Source organism: Pantherophis guttatus, chromosome 2 (genome assembly GCF_059756535.1).
Source record: "Pantherophis guttatus breed Tessera chromosome 2, ASM5975653v1, whole genome shotgun sequence".
Lineage (NCBI taxonomy): Eukaryota > Metazoa > Chordata > Lepidosauria > Squamata > Colubridae > Pantherophis > Pantherophis guttatus.
This window is the reverse complement of record NC_142064.1, coordinates 268,081,527-268,098,705: the sequence shown is the minus strand read 5'-3', so window position 1 is coordinate 268,098,705 and position 17,179 is coordinate 268,081,527. Positions and strand designations below refer to the sequence as shown.

The 17,179-nt window shown below is 40.9% G+C and overlaps 1 protein-coding gene across 1 annotated transcript; it reads right to left on the bottom strand.

Moving 5' to 3' along the window:
* Positions 1-3,147: 3,147 nt before the first annotated feature.
* On the bottom strand, positions 3,148-9,881 carry LOC148115839 (uncharacterized). The gene is made up of 6 exons (XM_087884255.1): positions 9,740-9,881; positions 8,066-8,643; positions 7,685-7,799; positions 7,493-7,545; positions 6,710-6,836; positions 3,148-5,815 (listed from the first exon to the last, which is right to left on the bottom strand). Exons 2-6 carry the CDS (start codon positions 8,573-8,575, stop codon positions 4,506-4,508), a joined length of 2,115 nt encoding a protein of 704 aa, XP_087740381.1. The 5' UTR covers positions 8,576-8,643; positions 9,740-9,881; the 3' UTR covers positions 3,148-4,505.
* Between the last annotated feature and the right edge of the window lie 7,298 nt (positions 9,882-17,179).

Here is a 17,179-nt window from a genome sequence, read left to right as displayed (position 1 = left end):
TATAATTAGATGTTCCTTAGTATTTAGATCTGACCTAAGGATGATAATATAGCACTTGGGGAAGAAGATACAGACAAGTAGCCCAGCACCAGAGGTCAAAATGGAGAAGACCTGCACGGCCATCATGGACTTTTCTTTGGTACTCAGGTAGGTGGGAAGGAAAGAGACCCAGACACTGCAAAAGATTAGCGTGCTGAAGGTGATCAGCTTGGCTTCATTGAAGGTCCCAGGTAGGTTTCTGGCCAAGAAAGCCACAATGAAGCAAATGGCAGCTAGCCTTTTCTTCTTCTGTGGGCTCTGTATGCTGTTCGGAGATTTACCTCATGATGTCGTGATGTGCCTATCTTATTTGATATAAATCTAGAGTAGATGCTAAAAACATTTATTTATATAAAGCTACACGTTCAAATAGAATAGAATAGAATAGAATAGAATAGAATAGAATAGAATAGAATAGAATAGAATAGAACAGAACAGAACAGAACAGAACAGAACAGAACAGAATATGGTTATCCAATCTCTTCTTAAAAATTTCCAATGTTGGGGCATTCACAACTTCTGCAGGCAAGTTGTTCCAGTGATTAATTGTTAATTTTTTTAATTTTATAAAAATACATTTATTTTATACATTTATTATAATATTTAATTTATAAATTAATTTCAGAGGCTCTGACTGAATTTGGATGCCGGCTGCACAATTCCCTGACAAAACAGCCAGAAAAGAAGGTAGGCCCAGAATACCTCATGATGTACTGATGTGCCTATCTTATCAGAACAGAACAGAAATATTGAAGCAATAGCACGAGGTATCAGATAACCTCTAATAAAATTGTGTTTTTGCCTAAACGATCGTTGAATAATAATGTGATAATTATGTTTGATATTTGAAACAATATAATGAGATTGCTTAAAAGCATTGTAAGCCGCCCTGAGTCTCCGGAGAAGAGCGGCATATAAATCAAATAAATAAATCAAATAAATCAATCAAATCAATCAAATCAATCAAATAAATAAATAAATAAATAAATAAATAGATAAATAAATAAATAAATAAATAAATAAATAAATAAATAAATAAATAAATAAATAAACAAACAAACAAACCAGGCAGGAATGCTATTTCCAGACATAGAGAAGGCCTTTGACAATTTGGGATAGACATTTTCCTTTCATGGCTATTTTATTATCCATGTAACGCTGTTCCATACGTATCATATGTGTCACGTGATTCTATAAAATCTGTTTATGATATATTTAGGTTCTTCTTGAATGTTTGGCTAGATAAATCATTTATTCTCTTGATAGTTTATGACTTCTGGACACAACAAGGAATAGGTTTAAATATGAAGCGATTTCCATACTACAAGAACTTGATTTGTGGGGATCTCTTGAGGGGCAAGAGAAATACATGCTGCCTAAAAAAAACTTATGTGACAAAAGGAGGAGCCTGCAGCTTTATAATAAGTCTAAAAAAAACCTTTAAAACAATGTGTCCCAATGTATCAGACTGTTATTTATTACTTATTAAATTTATACTGTATACTGCCCATGTCACAGTTGGAGGCAAATTCATTAACTATATAACTGGAAAAAAATCATATCAACTGTACTTCTTTCATTTAAATTAAGGCTACAGGTAAATGTACCAAAAAAAACAATAACCCCATTTTAGTTTTTGTCTGGGACCTTATCATTCCATAGGGAAACAGAATTTGGCATCTTCACTAGAGAAGTTTTTTTGCATGTGGGTTTATAGGACTTCCCACAGTTGTAGCCTCTTTTCAAAACTCTTTATCTGAAGTGTTGTGGCTCCGTCCTCCAAGCCTATCTTATCGGAGGAAGAAGGCTCCAAACATGAAGGAGAGGAGATGGCCAGGCCTCCCTCTCCAGGACCCTCCTCTCTGGCAATGCCTCAGGTGTCTCCCAAAGGAGAAGAGATTGGCCAGGAGCCAGGTGTTTCCGAGCCGTCGGATAGTGACGAAGAAACATTGTGGTTGGACCCACGCCAGCGTCAGAGAGACAAGCGGGCGCAGCAGAAAAGGAGGCGTGCCAGAGATTAAGCTGAGTCACTGGACCACACCCCACAGGCTATAAAGGGAGTGTGGTGGCCATTCGGACTCTGTGATGGACAAAGCTAATCTCTGGCGAGGCACTTTGCACCTTCGGACACAACACCTATTTGCTGTGGATTTAATTATAAACTGGACTATTCAAACTGTGTGTATTTTTGTCTGTGTTATCGGAGTAAAAGTTCTTGGCAGGCAGCCACGGAGTTGCTGCCAAGTTCCTTATCACTGACGTTGAGTGTTTGAAGAGTTTATTTAACCCTCGACTGGCTGGTTAGGTGTGTGCGTGGTACGGGGACAGAACATGAAGCTTCTTCCATAGAATATGTATCCATACAGGTTTATGGTGATGAACCAGTGACATCAACAATATTTTAGACTGAAAAATACTTTCTCATTCCTATTAGTTATCTCTATTCACGCAGTAGATCTGAATTCAGTTATTTTCATCACCATGAAGTAGTAACTCCTTTGTGAATTGAATTTTCTAACATGGCAGATATCTCCCAACCATTCCTGCAGTGATTGTACTAACTTTATTTCAGGCCCTGCAGTTTTCCAAAATCCCTTTCCTCAGTTGATGGTTGACTCTTTTTGATGCCAAAATTATCTTTGTACTGTTTTATTTGGAGCAAGAACAAGGAAAGGGAAGGGAGAAAAAACCCACATATTTAATACACACAGCCTGTTTTTATTTTTTTTTCCAATTCAACATCAGTGAAATCTCATTCTTTACAGATTTCTTCCACAGCTATTGCTGTCATTTGCATTCTGTTTAGAACAGTAGTTCCCAACCTTTTTTTGGCCATGCCCCACCTAAACATCTCTAAAATCCTGATGCCCCTCCCTGTGACATATAATTCTTACTATTCAAAAAGTGAACTCCTACTCATGGGGAGGAAGCCTAAAAGGCTATTAACTTGGTTTAAACAAGGTTCCAGTTGCCACCATTAAAAATCAAATTGCCCCCCTGTGGGGCGTGGGAACCACTGGTTTAGAAGCAAGGGTGGAATGTCAAATTAAATCTAATTGTCAGGTTTCGATGCTATCTCAAAATAAATGAATTTCCAAACTGTCAATCTTTAAGGAAATTTTCTCTTTATTTGAGCACAGCAATCTGATCCTGACTCTTTCGCGGTCAGTACTGACCTTTGCCCCCCAATCCCTCCCTTTCCGATCCCCAATTCTCTGCTTCTCATTGGCTATTTTCCAAGTCACTTTCCTGATTCCTTCGTCAGATCACAGGAACGTCTCCCCCCTCCCCATCTCCAAGGAGACAGATCTTCAAAGGGATTTAGCAGGCAAAAGTTCAGGCTTCTCCTCCCTTTATTTATATGTCAGTGCTGGGACGCTGACACTAATAAGAGATTGAGATTGAATTTCTGCCTGTACATCTGCTGTACTGAAGGAATGCTGACCACATTTTCTCTTGCTGAGACAAAGCAGTTATATATTGATCAAATGGAGTTGCTTCAAATGATTGGGAAATCTGCATGTGTTAAATAATAGGCTGGACAAATTAATCTCCACTGAAACTCACTTTTTTGTTTTAACATCCTACTTAGCCAAAACAGCAACAGGATTTGGGATCCACCTTTTTTCTGGTTTGCACTAGAAAGGCAATTTATGCATGCATATCTAATAAGGTCTAGTATTTATTGGATTATTGCTCAAATGATCCTTGCATGAGATGTTAGACTACTAGTAGTCCTTGACTTACCACAGTTCATTTAGTGACTGTTCAAAGTTACAACACAACTGCAAAAAGTGACCATTTTTTCACTTAGGTCCATTGCAGTATCCCCATGGTCACATGATCAAAATTCAGGTGCTTGGCAACTGACTCGTATTTATGAAGGTTGCAGTGTCTCGGGTCATGTCAGCACCTTTTGTAACCTTACAATAACCAAAGCCAAGGAGGAAACCAGATTCAATTCAACTGTGTTATTAAGTTAACCACTGCAATGATTCATTTAACAAATGTGGCAAGAAAAGTCATAAAATGGGAAAAACTCATTTAATAAATGTTTCACTTACAATCATAATTGAGCTAAATTATGATCGTAAATCGAGGACTGGGATATGAGCCATCTTCTTTTGCTCACCCTCAGTTTGGACCTGCTTATCCTTTCAACCGCAGTCATAAGCCGAGGACTACCTGTATTTCTACTGAAGCTCTTCCCACATTCCCTGTGTTGATATGGCTTCTCCTGTATGTGGATCTTTCTATGGCAAGTAAGAGTGTAACTCCTTGCAAAGCTCTTTCCACTCTGCATGCATTGATATGGTTTTTCTCCCCATAGGGATCCCTTTATGGGAAGTAAGATCACAATTCTTCTTAAAGCCCTTTCCACATTCCACACATTAATACGGCTTCTCTCCCGTGTGGATGCTCTTGTGGGAATTAAGATTACGGCTACAATGAAAGATCCTTCTAGTCTACATACATTTATAGGGCTTCTTTCCTGTATGGATCCCTTTATGTGAAGTGAGATCAGAATTCCACCTAAAGCCCTTTCCACATTCCACACATTGATATGGCTTCTCTCCCGTGTGGATGCTCTTGTGGGAATTAAGATTACTGCTACGAGTAAAGCTCTTTCCACACTCCATGCATTTATAAGGCTTCTCTCCTGTGTGGATCTTTTTATGGGAATTGAGACTACTGCTACAAGTAAAGGTCTTTCCACACTCCATACATTGATATGGCTTCTCTCCTGTGTGGATCCTCTTGTGGTAAGTAAGGCTACTACTACAACTAAAGCTCTTTCCACACTCCAAGCATTGATATGGCTTCTCTCCTGTGTGGATTCTCTTGTGGATATTAAGATAACTGTTACGAGTAAAGGTCTTTCCACACTCCCTGCATTTATATGGTTTCTCTCCTGTGTGAATCCTCCTGTGGATATTAAGACTACCACTACAAGTAAAGGACTTGTCACAATCTATGCATTGATATGGCTTCTCTCCTGTGTGGATCCTCTTGTGGATATTAAGAGTACTGCTATAAGTAAAGGTCTTGCCACATTCCATGCATTGATATGGCTTCTCTCCTCTGTGGATCCTGTTGTGGGAATTAAGAGTACTGCTACAAGTAAAGGTCTTTCCACACTCCATGCATTGATATGGCTTCCCTCCTGTATGAATCTTTTTATGGGAGGTAAGATTAGAATTCCACCTAAAGCTCTCTCCACATTCCACACATTTATACGGCTTCTCTCCTGTGTGGATGATCTTGTGGGAATTAAGACAACTACTATGAGAAAAGGACTTTCCACACTCCATGCATTGATAAGGCTTCTCTCCTGTGTGGATCCTCTTGTGGATAGTAAGATTACTGCCATAACTAAAGGTCTTTCCACACTCCATGCATCTATAAGGCCGTTCTCCTGTGTATTTCCTTTCATGAGTTCTAAGAGAGTGATTATCACGGAAAGTCTTTCCACACTCCCTGCAGGTATATCGTTTCTCTTTTGAATGTGTCTTTTTATGGGAAATGAGATGATCAGATTTATTACAGCTCTTTCCAAGCTCCATACATTTACATGGTTCTTCTCCTGTATTGTTGCTTGTATAGTTAGGAAGCAAACTGAGCCGAGGAAAGGCTTTTTTAATTCCACTATGTGATCTCTTTTTTGCATCACTCTTTAGTTGCATCTGATCGGCAAACTTCCTTTTTTCCTCTTTCGGCTGGGTCGCTTGGCATTGTTCTTTGTAATTCTTATTCTCTTCTCTTTCTCCATTAAAGCCTTGAAAAAGAAAAAATGAAAAATGTTGCAAAACTAGGGGAATGATCAAACCATTTCTTTTGAAATTTAGCAAAATATATTTTGGCAGTTTTGCAAACAAACATGAAGATTCCAAACTACGATGTTACCCATGTGAGTACCCACCAATTGGATGACATCACAATGAACTATGACAAATGCCTGATCTAATCTTTGAGCACCAATGTGTGAGAGCCACTTGGGGACCTGGGACAATTCCATGGTTCCATGAACTCCCTAAAGTCCATTAGACACTCTACAATGCCGGGGCAGAAACGTTAAGGCACCAGGCTAGAAACTGGGAGACTGCAAGCACAGGTAGTCTTCAAACATTCATTTAGTGACCATTCAAAGCTACAATGGCACTGAAAAAAGTGACTTAAGACCATTGGAGCATCCCTGTAGTCATGTGATTTACATTCAGATGCTTGATAACTGGTTCATATTTATGATGGTTGCAGTGTCCAGAAGCCAGATCCATTTAACAACCGTGTTACTAACTTAACTGCAGTGATTCACTTAACAACTGTGGCAAGAAAGATCATAAAATGGGGCAAAACCTGCTTAACAAATTTCTCGCTTAGCAACATTAATTTTGGGCACAATTGTGGTCGTAAGGACTACCTGTACTAGTTCTGCCTTAAACATGAATACTGGCTGGGTGACTTTGGGCCAGTCTCTCACAGCTCAACTCATATCACAGTGTTGTTGTTGTGGGGAAATAGGAAGGAGTACCGGTTGTGTCCATTGCCTTGAGTTATTTTCACAAAATAATGAAAGCAGGATATAAATAAAAAGTTTTTTTATCACAAATATCTAAGGCCTCCACCCACCCATGCCTTCTCTACATTTCTGAGCACAGACAGAGGTTCTTACCCAGGTAAGCAAGATTCTTGGAATTCTCCAGCATGACTTCCCCATGGAGAGCTTTTTGGGCAGGATTCAGCTGAGACCACTCCTCCTCAGAGAAATGCACGGCCACTTCCTCCAAAGACACAACACCCTGAACAAGGAAACAAGTTTCCCTATTAACAGATAATCCCAAGAATAATCTGAGAGTTTCCTTTCACCAATTCAAGCAGAGAGAACTATGAACAAAATGGGTATCTTCTACAGAATTCAGAATGGGATCACACCGCTTTTGGCTGATGGCATAACTGAAGCACATTTCATCACACTGAGAGGATTGTGATGCCTTTAAGTGAAACCAATTAAAATAGTTTTCTTGGATGATTGATAATTCAGCATTAAACCAACTACTTAGCACTGGCTCCAATTCTTCCTAGAGTGAACAGAAGGAAACACAGAGACAATCCATCTGATATTTTTGCCAGTGGATTGCTTTATCCACTGAGGGATCAACTCTTTCCCCTACTCCACACATTCATGGAAGTATTGGAAGAGCATGTAATGGTAGTGAGAATGACCCTGGGAGACAGAAGTCAAGACAACATCTTGTCAATGAAATCTGAGCCTGAACCAGGAGGGTGGAGAAAGCTTATCCAAAGGGACAGGTAGGTTAAGCCAGCTGTGAATTTTCAATGATCTGACCTAAAATTTGTCTTGCTTGGAAAAAGCAATATTACTCATTGAATATTATACAGAATAAAATGAAACCATTCCAAGTTTCGTGGACCTTTCCAATATTTCTCCTCTTACCTGAGGCAGAAGTTCAGCCACACTTTCAGCTCTTTCACAAAGAGAAGGTTGTTCTAAAAATAGTAAGGACAGTTTTCTATTATCTGTGATACAGAAAATGCTATAAACAGACTGTTAAAAGAAAGAGATGAACAAAACAGTCAGATGGATGGATGTCAAAACTTCATATCCTATGGAAACAATTTCTGTTACCTGTTGCGATATCCTGACTTTCATCTTCCTGGAAGCTCTCCCTGAAGAACAGCTCTTGAGAGGATTTCGATGACTTTTTCCATCCCTGAGGATACTCAGTGATAGCTTGAAGGGACTTGCGGATAAGATGTAGAACGAGAAAGAAAGGAAGAGTAGAGAGATAGAAGTGAATTATCAATATTGAACACTCAGCCCACTAGACACCAATGTCCATCGGTTAAGCTGGAAAGCAAGAATAGAAAAATTGGCCCAAATTCACCCTCTGGAACAAGAATAGAACAAGAGATCTTAGCAGCTCATAAACCCAGAAAATTCTGCCAGAGAAACATTGATAAATTCAGAAAGATTCTCTTTAGACCTGCTATGATTACATTCTCCCACCTGCAACTCTGCTTGCATCTTCTCAGACTCCTGGGTCAGCAAGAAGCCTTCGGCCAGGGCCACCGCCTGGGAACTGGTCTCCGCTCCACACTCCCGCACCCATTTCTCCATCTCTGGGGGAAGGACAGCCAGGAACTGCTCCAGGAGCACCAGGTCCAGCATCTCAGCCTTGGTGTGTCTTTCTGGCTGCAGCCACTGACGGCAAAGCTGGTGAAGTTGACTGCAAACATCTCGGGGACTCCTCCCCTCCTGGAATTGTCCTTTTCTGAAGTCACAGGACTGGACCTCTGAACTGCTGACTTCCTCTTCTTGGCTCTTCTGCCCAGAATTTGCCCCATTCTTCCCACAGCTCCAGGGCTGAGTAGCTGGACGGCCTTTTTGATCTCCTGCATCTGCTGGGCGTTGTCCCTCCATCTTCGCTCTGGTCTCTAATCCAGCTCCAAAATGGACCCATGCATCTCCCCAGGTCTTCCTAATCACAAGAGGTCTGGCCAAGCCTCCTAACGCCATTCAGCCCTCTTCCCTCACAAGATACTTCGGTCTCCAGAAGAACCAGGAAAGATTTACGGCTTACAGAACTGAAATGCAAAACACAAGAATGTTCAACAGGGTGGCAAATTTGAATACTTAGCATCCTCCTCCATGAATAAACAAACAAACAAACAAAATTCTTATGAAACCAGCAATTTCTGCAAAGGTTTTATTTGGGGGGGAAGGGGGGATCTTATTAGATATACTTGTTTATGTTTGGGGAAAGTTTGCTAGCACTCCTCTGCCTCAACTTCTAGTTTATTATTATTATTATCAAGAAATCAAAATATTGGATACATTTAAATATGTTTTGGGTTTCTATTTCCTAATTATTTACATCATATCATTTCTGTTGCTGCCTACAACCCTTTGCACAATCCAAATTATCTCTCCAGTCACAAAAACAATCATGTGGGTGCCTATCTAAATCGATTTGGAAGGAGCTCAATCAACATTTGAATATCTAGTAAAACTCAGGGCAGCAGAAGCCCATGAACCTCCTGGCCCAAACCCCTGGGTGAACTCCAGAAGCCACAATTAACAAGCTACCATCCAATGCACGGGCCTTCCTTTAACACGTTTATTTGCCTGCCGGCAGAGACACCAAAGAGATGGTGGGGAAAGGCTGCAAATGGGAAAATCGAGTTCCAGTCCTTACACTCGACTCTTTACACACGGAACTGCAGCCCTGCATGCAAAGCCAACCGGAGGAACTTTGGCCGGTCGCTTCTCTCGGCCCAGGAAAGGGGAGGCGAGGAAAACCCCTTCTGAAAAAGGGCCAAGGAATTTGCAGGAAATTATCGAGGAACCAAGACATTCTGGGTGTTTTGCAAAGGCAACTCTCCCTCTCCCCGCATGCAGAGCTTTGCCAAGGGAAACGGAGGGGAAACGGATCCACTCTTTCTGGCGACCCTGATTTCCTTCCCGGAGAAAACCCGGCAGGTGCGGAGCTGCCCTGCGTGTCCCTTTCTTCCACGGGGTGGCTGGGGATTATGGGACCTCGACTTTCTCCCTCCCCGCCCTTTCCGCCCCTTGGAACTGGGTGAAGCTTTGCAGGCTCCAGGATCGCCTCCAGCCTCAGGGAAAAGACCCCCCCTCACTCCGAGCCCCGCCTGCATCTCCCCCCGTTGGAGAAATCCTTACAGCCCCTCCGCCTCCTTTGCTCAGCCGAAGCTCCACAGCGATGGGGGGGAAGAATCGGACGCCGTAGAAAAAGCAGACATCTTCCCGCCCTTTTGCAGAAAGTTTGGAGTTCGCGAAAGAGCCAGGCGCATGCTCAGTTCCCTCTGGAAAGGGGCCGCTCATCCCTTCCAAGCGCTGTCAAAGGAGACCCCTAGTGGACTCTGTGCGCTATGGCAGGGGATCCTGCAAGGGCGCAGAAGACCAGAGCAGGTTCCAGGGATGATGGGCATGGGATTGGAAGGAAAGCGTCTCTCTACAAGTCTTGCCTTTCCGAATAGGTGGCTGTCACCTATCAAGTTTTAGAACGACGTCTTCTTAACAATTTATGAATAAATCAATCGTTTGGAGCATTTGTTTCGTATTGGTCTTTCAAGTAATACTTATAAGTAACTTATAACTTATTAGTATAACTTATTACTTTCAAGTAATACTTATATTCCCCTAAATCTTAAGTTGATAATTTCATTTTACCATTTCTCCCTCCCCTCTCTTCTTTTCTCTAAGACTTCTACTTTAGTAATCTGTATATCATACATTTAAATTGTATCTTTACTTTTAGAGTTTCTCTCTGTAAGTTTGTCTGCCCGTAGAAAATTATTTATATGCACAATGGTAGTTCTATTCTGTCTTACTTCTAGTTGTGATTATTCAGTGGTAACATTATGCCATTGATACCATTTATTCCAAACGTTATAAAATTCTGTCTCTTCCTTTTCCTTTAGCTCTTGTTAACCTATCCATTTCAGCACACTGTGTAATTTTATCTATTATTTCTTCTTCCGTTGGGATTTTTTCCAGTTTCCAATTTTTAGCATATATTATCCTTGCAGTCGTTAGAATATGTATTAACAGATATTTTATTTCTTTAGGATATGGTTTCGTGAAGATTCCTAACAGAAAGGTTTCGGGTCTCTTATCTATCTGTAATTTGGTGATTTGATCTAGCCATTTCTTGATGTTGGACCAAAATTTCTTCGCCGCCGGGCATGTCCACCATAGATGGTAAAAGGTGCCTTGTGGGTTTTTACACTTCCAGCACACTGAGGTATTTTTCGGATTAATTTTGGCCAATCTTGTAGGTGACATATGCCACCTATAAAACATTTTTAGCTGGTTCTCCTTGTATGCCACTGCCAATGTTGTTTTTGTATTCAGTTGCCAGAGTTCTTCCCATTTCTCCAATTCTATTGAATATTTAAAGTTTTGCATCCATTTAATCATCGTGTTTTTGACTATTTCCTCCTCCATCTTGTATCGCAATAAGAATTTGTAGATTTTACTGATTAGTTTCTCTTCTCTTCCTTCTCTTCTCTTTATTTTTCTCTTCCAAATAGGTGGTTGTCACCTATCAAGATTTAGAACGACGTCTCCTTAATGCCTGGGAACTATGTGTGATTTGTGAACATTGAGGAAATATTTGTTGAAACTAGTTTTCCTCAAGATGAGCCTCAGAAATTAGCATAATCCTTACTTGATGCACTTCAGGAGGTATCCTCCTCCCACCTCCTCCTGCTCTTAAGGTGATTCAGGCAGGCTCTCTCTTCCCTCGTGCTCACAATTCTGGGAGTTGAAACTCAGACAGGCTTTAATTTTTCACTGTCTGCTCACTTGGAATGACCAGCCTTCCTGGACTAGTGGCTTGAAATCAGCCTCTCCTCATTCATTCCCTCACCAATAAAATAGAAAATAGAATGGGGTTCTTGCTTGTTTTAGGGATGCTGCCCTTTCCTGCCTTTTCTTTGCTCAAGTAGTGGCTCCGATGCTGAGAAAAAGATGTCTTTTCTGCCTGGTTTTGAACCTTTTCTATGTGAGGCAAATGTGATAACCACTACACCATAGAAACTACAGGTATGAGCATCTCTCAATCAGCAGGGCTTATCGCTTGCCAGCCGTCTCATTCTGGCAATTGCAGCATCACAAGAGTCAATGAGATGTTATTCCTCTGGCTTTGTGTCCTTCCATTGCTCAGCTGGTAGTGAAGGATGGGACAGCACAACTTCACTTACCCTCAGACTGTTGGTTCAATCCTGGCTTCTGAGAGATTTTCTTTGACTAAATGTTCCCACTGCAACATTTTGGGGGAGGGAGCAAAATACAGTGTGCTGTGTAACCCAATAGGATTAAGCTCTGCTAGGATATATAAATGATCCAAAATAGTGGCCACCAACAGTAGAATGGGGCCAACCTGAGATACCACAAAGGAGAGCTGGATAAGCACAATAGCCCAGAATAGGATCAGTCCCTGGTGTTTTTCTTTCAAAAAGTCACATCCTCACATTTACATGAAATCTCTACATCCTCCTAAACAGCTGAACAATTGGGAAGGTTCTGGGTTCAGAGGGATGGGATGGCCATCTTTCAACATGTTGCTTCTCAGATATTTTCTCCCAATACTGCAGAGTTGTGAGAAAGTCCATATTTAGAACGTGCGTACAAGTTATGGCATGCCATGTCCTTCTCTCTCCTTTGTCTGTAAATGGGGAACAAACACTCTACAGGGACACATTTCTTACAGATTTTTTTGAAACCTTCCAACAGTTAAAATCTTACTGACAGCTGCATTAAAATCCCTACAACTTCCATCTGTTAGAAATATGTCACAGTATAATGGATTCCAGATCTTTTTTGATTAAATTTGTGGTCTTGAGGGGAAATCAAAATCTGTCCCACACAAGCTTGCCAGAGAGCCTGTTGTAACATGCTCAGGAGCTATGCGCAGGCATGAGAGAATCATGCTGTACCGCGTATGCGAAAAACTAGATAAAGGTTGCAACAACTCATAGATAACTGTAACAATTCACTAGCAGCTAGAATTGTAGATCTTCCCAAATTTGGGCATTGCTTCCATGTATTACTTGTACTTACGTATGCATTACATGAGACATGCTGTAATATATTATTGGCTTAAGCTAACAAACCCCTCCTGCCTTTGTTTGTGTACAATAAAAGAGGCTCCCGGAGTCAGATCTGGGTCGTCTCATCCCGAGAAAACTCGTGTCCGAGTCTTTCCTCAATATTGACCTCATGGGCGGCCCGCGGAAAACTCACATCTGGTGACCCCGACGTGATATCCGTGTCGCCCACCCATCTCACCCCCGGCTGGGAATAGCCTCGCATCCAGGGACGGCCGTCGGTGAACGGAGCACCCTCCCACATCGTGAGTATGGGATCGGGCTTCTCGAAGGAACAGGTAGTTCATCTCAATGAACTTCGAGATATCTGCAAATTATCTAGTGTAATTCCAGGCGGCGGGTAAGCTGCTTCCCATTCCCCCGAAAAAACATCTAATCAGTGTACTAAAATACATTTGGCAACATTATCTGGCTTATCCGGAAAAGGGCTCTTTAAAAGTGAAAGTGTGGAAGCAGATATGAACATGCTTCCACGAACCTCCCCGAGCCCTGGAAAAATTCTGGCACTCTGGAGATTGGCTATAGAGTGTTTAATGATGCATGAAAAAAAAAAAAAAAGGCCTTCAGGACACTGATAATGGTTCCTTTTTAGATTAATGTCATCAAGGAATAGAAAATATAGCTCTGATGCCTTGGAAGAGCAACAATTAATTACAAGTCCTCCACCTGATTATAAAGTTAAAATTGTCACCTCAAAACCATCTTTAATTGAATCATCAGTTCCTTCTGAAGGAGCTGGTTACACCCCCACTAAGCAGAATTCAAAGAAACAGTTAGACAAAAAAAAGGGGGGGTGGAATATAGAAGAAATTCCTACCGGCTGCAACTTTGCAAGTTTCTTCTGAATGTGCTTATCAAACCTTCAGAAAAATGCCTGTTTTTGGCAAGCGTCAACAAGCCTTCTCTAACATAAGGAAAAAAGCTACAAAGAACGCCACTTCTGAATGCCGAGGAGCAATTGTTGGGCTGGGAAAAGATCTTGATTTGGCAGATATGGTTCAAGTGTGTCAGGATATAGAAACATTGTATAAAACCAATTTGTTAGCACTGCTTTATCACCAGGCAGCAAACCTCAAGAAAACAACCTAATTGGCTTTTTGAAATACAAAATGATTTATGTGTAAATGAATTGCACATTGCCCCAGAAAAAATACCGCTGTACGCTTCTTATCTGTATTTAGGGCATAAACTGTTGCAATTTCTTTCTGCTCCGGCTATTCCTTGTTTAAAGTTACCCAAAGTTAAATTTGCAACAATTACTGGGTACTATTAATTGGGTCTGCTCATATTTCTCTTTACCTACGCATTTACTAAGCCCATTATTTGAGTTATTGACTAAAGGAAAAAAGCCAGGAGATTTAATTATAGTTCCATCTCTAGTTGTTTGCTACAGTTGAGAAAATAAATAACATCTTGAGTATTCAGTTTGTAGATTGGATCCCTCATAGAAATTGTCAGTTTGTTAATATTTCCTACTAGTAAGCTACCCACAGGAGTATTGGCTGCTTTAGAACAGCAAAAAGTATATTGTATTGAATGGCTTTACCATCTAAAAATGTTTTACCCTTTATTCAAGCCATAGCTGAAATTATAACCTTGGGGCGTACTCCAGACTGTCGAAGAAATGGAACTGATTTAATAAATATTGTTCTTTCTATCTCAAAATCTGACTTTCACTTATGCAGCTATCTCAGCTTTCCACACTTTTTCTTAACAACCTTTTAATCTGATCTATGACTCTCAGTATTTGAACTAATCAACTTGAAGTGATTTCTGTTAAAAATATTTTGTTGATGTGCATCTATAATGATAGTGTGTGGAATAGTATGTGGTTGAAATAATTTTAATTATGATATGCTTGGCTGGCCAGCAAAAATTGACTGGGCTTGAACTTGAAACTGTGGAAAACCGGACAGTGGTTATGGGCCCATGTCACCTTTTGTGATTATGACTCCTGCCTATGTTTTTCACTGTTTTGGGAATAAGCTAGTTCACTGAAATAATTTGAATGACTGATTCACATGAAGGATGTATTATACAAAAGGTCTGATTGCAGTACAGATGTGAATGGGTGTGTATGTAGACATTTATTGGATTGCATGAAATGTAATTTTGTGTATAAGCATTTTTTTTCCTTTCTCTTCCTGTCCTCCCAGGAGGAGGGAGGCTTGTCCGTTTTAAAAAGTTTTTTCCTTTCTCTCACCCCCTCCTTTTTTCCCTGGGAGGTGAGAGGCACAAAAAGGGGGGCTACAGGTTTTTTTTTTCTCTTCACCATTTTTTTTTCTCTCAGAGAACCAGCCTGAGAAAGGCGGGGTAAAGGGTGATATCTGATACCTGCCTTTGCAGCTTCAGAGTATTGACTCAAAATACCTCATTCAGATTGTTTGTTTTATTTTTGAAGCTGTCTTTCTTACTCCTTAATGTTTTTATGTCTGCGTGCATTCTGCATACTTAACAGATGGCATGTTTGTTTGTTTGTTTGTTTGTTGTTTTTTGTCATAAATTGCTGCTTTTTTAGGAATTATCACAGAGATGAGTTAGAGATTACAATATGTAGACAGAGAGATAAAATACTTAGGACATTTAATTAATGAAAGAAGATAACACCTGAAGAGTTGAGGAAATGTTTAGGATTGACTGGATATTGTGGGCTGTGAATAGATAATTGTGCTATTTTGTATGAAGACGGGCATGCAAAGAACCCAGTGTTACAGGGAATGGCTTTGAGGGTTTTAACCCAGAAGTGGGGAGGGAAGAGAGAGTTAGTGAAGGAAAACAGAAAGTTGACTTTTGGAAGTATCAGATATTGGTGCTGAGAAGGGGTTGAATTGTTTATAGATGGGAAGAGAAAGTTGGTTTGCACAGACTTGGGCTGGCTTGGAAGTCAGAATGGCAGTGGGAGACAGGATTTGAATGTATAGTGTTATAAGGAGATTTGTTTATTGGAAGGTTATAGATATTGTGGGTGGCGGAGACAGAGATTTCCATCAAAATAAAAAAGCATTAGCGAAGTAATTTGGTCTCACGGCAGCCGAAGCGACTGCCATCATACAACAATGTCGTACCTGTAGTCAACAAGCTCATTCTATCCCTATGGGTGTAAACCCTAGAGGACTCAAGGCCTATGAGATTTGGCAAATGGACGTCACAAGGTACGACTCCTTTAAACCATGGAACTACCTGCATGTGACCATTGATACCTATTCTGGATTTACTATGGCATTCCCAAAAAGGGGAGAAGCAACCAAACATGTAATAAATCATTGTATTCGGACTTCTGCATCGATGGGACGCCCAATTGAACTTAAAACTGACAATGGACCTGCGTACACCAGTACTGCCTTTGCAGACTTTTGTAACAAGTGGTCCATCACACACAAATTTGGCTTATAAATTGAAAGAGGAAAAATGCCTCGGCCTCCCAGCCATGCAAAACAAACTCAATCCTTGCTTATATACTTTGAACTTTCTTAACCTGACTGGACAGCCTCCCACATCGGCTGCGACCCGTCATTTTTCTGCTTCTCCATCAGCTACCCTAAAACCGATGGTCTATTTCCACCAACTACCTGATCCTGCCTGGAAAGGGCCCGCTGACCTTATTACCTGGGGCCGTGGATACGCTGCTGTCCAGGACAATGATCGCATCATTTGGATCCCCAGAAGACACGTAAGACCATTTCATTTACAACAAAAAGAAGGAGAAACCCCTCATGCTGAGATTTAAGAAGAAAACACCTTGCTGAGTCCTACCGGCAACAGACTCTCAACGTACGGTGGTGATCAGTTGGTCCCCTGAGCACAGCGGAAGATTCATCAGGAGGAAACTACCTTCACATTGTACATATACATTTTATTAGCCTTACTATAGCACTTTCTTACACATACTAATGTTAGTAGAAGTTTAGGAGTGAGTTTTGTGGGTAATTGTTTTTCTAATTTTGCTAGTAATTTTGTTTCACACGTATAAGTGACTATGATTTGTTTATGGACTTGGACATTGTTAGCTTTGGGACTCTTAAGTGACCATGTAAGGAACATCAAATCCCCACATACATACACTTCAAGTCAAGTACGCTTCCGCCACAAACGCATTGTCTATGCACAAGGTCCTTACTTTCTACCTAAGTCTACTCCACCCCCTAAGGTTCCCATATTGACATTTCCAGCTGAGGGGGGAGTGAATAAGGACAATGGGCCTCTGCAACAATTGCATAGAGGAGACTAAATATCACGGATTCTGGAATTAAGTCACGATCTTGCATTTATTCCCCCTACATCTCATGATCCTTCATGTCAGCAGCCTCTACATTCAATCATGATGGGACAGTAATAAAAGACATTCAAATAGCTGCTAATCGGACAAACTCCACTACTCGTATTTCTCAAACCACACCCACCACTGACACTGGGTGGCTCATTAAAAACTCAGATATCCAGAGGCATCTTGCCCAATCTCGGGTGGCAATGAACTATCGGGATCTTCATT

Excerpts from the sequence above, each read along its gene's own strand:
- LOC148115839 (XM_087884255.1), bottom strand. The coding sequence starts at position 8,575 with ATGGCGTTAGGAGGCTTGGCCAGACCTCTTGTGATTAGGAAGACCTGG. Across the intron at positions 7,800-8,065 it reads AGATGCAAGCAGAGTTGCAG|TCCCTTCAAGCTATCACTGA; the intron begins GTGGGAGAATGT and ends CTTATCCGCAAG. Across the intron at positions 5,816-6,709 it reads CAAGAATCTTGCTTACCTGG|GCTTTAATGGAGAAAGAGAA; the intron begins GTAAGAACCTCT and ends TTCTTTTTCAAG.